General features: G+C 33.4%; 1 protein-coding gene across 1 annotated transcript; it reads right to left on the bottom strand.

The window, feature by feature from the left end:
* Positions 1–259: 259 nt before the first annotated feature.
* On the bottom strand, positions 260–1,201 carry LOC134582735 (olfactory receptor 6C75-like). The gene has a single exon (XM_063439376.1). The coding sequence runs from the start codon at positions 1,199–1,201 to the stop codon at positions 260–262; it is 942 nt and encodes a 313-aa protein (XP_063295446.1).
* Between the last annotated feature and the right edge of the window lie 3,554 nt (positions 1,202–4,755).

Below are 4,755 nucleotides of genomic sequence, written 5' to 3'. Positions count from 1 at the left end.
ACATATTTGAAATGCAGAACACAGTAAACTAAATTTGCTACACACATGTACAAAATAGGTCAATTTTTCAAATACAATACATTAAAAAAGAAAAAAAATATCAGTTAAAATGGAATATTAAGAGTAAATCATAGATTATGTTTAATATTTCTGTTTGTCTTTCTGTCTTTAGATCTATGTTACTCATACACAGAAAACACCATTCATTTGATTCTTAATACTCAGAACTAATTTGTTTTCCAGTTTTCAGTCTATTTAATCAGTCATGAAACAATCCCCATTGACCCTTTAGAATTTTTGAGTTCCTAAAGGCAGATTTCACATCTTTGTTTCTCAGTGTGTAGATGAAAGGGTTTAACAAAGGAATAAATACAGTGTAAACAAGGGCTAGGAATTTATCATATTGACTGCCCTTTGGATTCACATATACGACAATGGCTGAGCCAAAGAACATGCTGGTAACAATAAGGTGGGATGAACAAGTGGAGAAGGCTTTCCTTTTTCCACCAGCACTTTTAATCTTTGAGATGGCAATGATAATATCAACGTAGCATCCAATCACAGTGATAAATGGGACAACAGTGGCAAAAACAGCTGCACAACTTGTAGCCACATTGCTGATGAAGGGATCAGAACAAGTCAAATTCTGCAAAGGAGCTAGGTCACAGAAGAAATGGTTGACCATATTAGGCCCACAAAACTCTAAATTGGCAGTAAACACTGTGGGTACGAGAGCTATGGTAAAACCAGCAATCCATGGGCAAATTGCTAGCTTAATACAGAATCCTTTGGTGGTTATAGCTGTATAATGTAAAGGATTGTTAATTGCCAGGTCCCGGTCGAAGCCCATGACTGCAAGAAGATAGCATTCCGTTACCCCCAATGCATTGAACGCAAAAAGCTGTGCAAAACAGCCGTTAAACGATATCTTACGATCCACACCAATGAGGTTAGCTAGAAGTTTTGGGATAGTAACAGTGACAAATATGATTTCCAAGGCAGAAAATGTGCTAATAAAAAAATACATTGGGGTTTGAAGTGATGATTTGCTGCTGATAAGAGTAACAGTTGCACTATTTCCCATAATGCAAACAACATACGCAAATAGGACAACAATAAACAGTAAAACTTGAAATTGATGGAAACTAGAAAAAGCAGCTAAAATAAACTCAGTAACCCTCGTCCTGTTCACATTCTCCATAATATATGAAAAGGAGACCCACAGGTATCTGCAAGAGAGCCACAATAACTTGAAGAATGTGTTTTATTTATTTAAAAAAATATTTATGAACCCTCGTAACGTTAAAATGGTGTACAAATCAGACCACGTTTGTCATTGGGATATTATATCATAGACATGTTGCATGGTTATTTTATTTGTAAAATAAACAAACAATATATATTTATATATTTTATTCTGGTGTAAAAATGAAAAACAATGCTAAAATAAAAGATACTCAGCTCAATTTAATTAGTTTGAAACAGAATCAGAAATTATTCTAACATATATAGGAACAGCGCACACAAACAAATACAGTTTAAATATAATAAAGCTAATGAAATCACCTATCTCAGGAAACAAATCTGAGGATTCAGTTTCACCTTATGGCCATATTGTGTTAAGCCCACCACTCTGCCACAGTACCCCAATACAGTGGGTCCTACACTAATATTAACATATGAGACAAACAACTACTTAGTGACAATTCTAAATTGATATAATTTAATATGCATTAAATTCATTACTTGTCAGTGCATTGTTAATATATATCACCTAAAATGTGAGCAAAATAAGTTACAAAAATAAAGCATTGTAACTAAATATTTAAAGTGAGAGTTATTTTAAGTATATGTGAACAATGCATGATGATACATCTGCTCTATATCAAATCAAAATCGATAAAGGGATATTGCTCTCTAAAACCTCTAAAATAGAGAGATGGGTCAGGGTGCTCAACTCAAAACGAGTCAGTTTTGGACTCCAGACATACAAAGAAAAAAGGGGATTGGGACACACGCGTAAAATGCATTTTGTAGCAGTGGTGCTGTCGTAAAAATAAATAAATAAAATAAATAATAATATATATATTTATATACAGATTAACCCCTTAACACCGCAGCCAAATGTACAAGTTGTGAACGAAACAAAACGTAAACAAAACCTGGCATTTGCGCTATATGTCTGTCCAACCGTAATTCACCTCTTTCATATTAAATGCACCCCCCCTTATTATATATCATTTTATTCAGGGGAAACAGGGCTTTCATTTAATATCAAATATTTAGCTATGAAACATAATTTAATATGAAAAAAATGGGAGAAAATAAGATTTTTTTTTATTTTTTTCGTTCTTCATGACATTTTAACTGTCAATGTCATAATACTGTTTGCTTTTACTGCAATAAAATACACATATTTGTATTCAGCAAAGTCTCACGTGTAAAACAGTACCCCCTATGTACAGGTTTTATGGTGTTTTGGGAAGTTACAGGGTCAAATATAGCGTGTTACATTTGAAATGGAAATTCGCCAGATTGGTTACGTTGCCTTTGAGACTGTATAGTAGCCCAGGAAATAAATTTACACCCATAATGGCATACCATTTGCAATAGTAGACGACCCAAGGTATTGCAAATAAGCGATGTCCAGTCTTTTTTAGTAGCCATTTGGTCACAAACACTGGCCAAAGTTAGCGTTTGTATTTGTTTGTGTGTGAAAAATGCAAAAAACGCCAATTTTGGCCAGTGTTTGTGACTAAGTGGCTACTAAAAAATACTGGACATACCCCATTTGCAATACCTTTGGTTGTCTACTATTGCAAATGGTATGCCATCATAGGGGTAATTTTCATTCTTGGGCTACCATAGGGTCATAAAGGCAACGTAAGCAATCTGGCGAATTTTAATGTGAAAAAAATTAAACACAAGCCTTATATTTGACGCTGTAATTTTTGAAAACACCATAAAACCTGTACATGAGGGGTACTGTTGTACTCAGGAGACTTCGCTGAACACAAATATTTGTGTTTCAAAACAGTAAAAAGTATTGCAGCAATAATATCGTCCCTGTAAGTGCTGTTTGTGCGTGAAAAATGCAAAAAACGTCACTTTTACTGGCGATATCATGGTTGTAATACATTTTACTGTTTTGAAACACTAATATTTGTGTTCAGCGAAGTCTCCCGAGTAAAACAGTACCCCCCATGTACAGGTTTTATGGTGTCTTGGAAAGTTATAGGGTTAAATATAGTGCTAGCAAATTAAATTCCCTATACTTTCGGCATGGGTGGTCAGGCAGGTCCCGCTAATTGTAATTAATTAGGATACCTAATTATGTAAAATTATTACATAAATATATGTGTAGAATTAATATATGTATATATATACATATGTGTATATATACGTATATATATATATATATTTTTTTTAATATTTTTATTTATATATAGGTATATATATAGTGATATATACGTATATATTTATGTATATAGATATATATATTATTTCGTTATAAGTGTATTTTGATATAAATATATATATATTAATATCAGAATACAGTTAGAACGAAATAAAACACATCTATATATTTTTTTATATTTTATTTTTAATTATTTTTTTTATTTAATTTTTTTACGTATTTACATATTAATTTTTTTTATATTATTTATAAATATATATATAACAATAATTATATATATATTTAATCAGTATCAGTCTACGTGTAATTTGATATTAATATATATATATAATTATATATATATTAATATTAAAATACACCTAGACGGTGTATGTGTATGTGTGTATATGTGTATATATATATACTTAGATCATATATATATAATATATATATATGATCTAAGTATATAATTTATTTTTTTTTACACTGTTTTAACATTTTTTTATTTGATTTTCAGCCAGCAGGGGGACCAACTGTCATTACAGTTGGTCCCCCTGCTGGCAATGCAGCAGGCAGCTATACCGGCCATGTGATTGTGAGGTCCTCGCAAGGACCTCACTCTCACATGGCCGGGAGGGCTCCTGGAGGGCGGACGTGCCGCGGGGGGCTCCCTGGGAGTCCCCCGAACCGCGATCGCCGGCGTGGGACCGCCAGCGACCGGGTAAGTTACTAAAAAACGGAGGGCGTACTATTACGTCCGGCGGCGTTTAGAGCCGCTTTTAAAAGGACGTAATAGTACGCCCTCCGGACTTAAGGGGTTAAGGAACAGCACACACAACAAAAACAGTTTTACATTTTGCAAGGCAACTTAAAATCACCTATCTCAGCAATAAAATCTGGGGATTCAGTTAGACTATTTGGTCATATCTTGGTTCAGACCACCGCTACGACAAAGTACTCCAATATCATCGGGAATGTAAGAATATTTGAAGATAAGGTATTACAAATATTTTTTTTTCTAACAGATTTAATTCATTCTGATTCAAACAAATTAAACAATTTAGTATCTCACAGACTTTAATCAGCAGAATATTCGACACGGTATATTTTTCTTACTTACTAAAACCTGCTGCATATTATAAAAGTGCTAGGTATCTAATCTGTTACTTTATATTATGATATCACCTGAACAATTTCATGAAAGAAAAACCTGGCCAAATATTCTGTCCTAGACTAATTTTCGGAACCTCTGGAAGGAATTCCATGTTATTCAGTAAGAAAACACGTAAGTAAAGAGAGTAAATGTGCATGTTTGGGTCTCCCAAAGGCAGCAGCCGATGCACAAAATGCCAGTTTTG

This window comes from Pelobates fuscus, chromosome 13, assembly GCF_036172605.1.
Source record: "Pelobates fuscus isolate aPelFus1 chromosome 13, aPelFus1.pri, whole genome shotgun sequence".
In the NCBI taxonomy this organism is placed as follows: domain Eukaryota; kingdom Metazoa; phylum Chordata; class Amphibia; order Anura; family Pelobatidae; genus Pelobates; species Pelobates fuscus.
The sequence above is the reverse complement of the archived record's forward strand: the minus strand, read 5'-3'. Positions and strand labels throughout refer to the sequence as shown.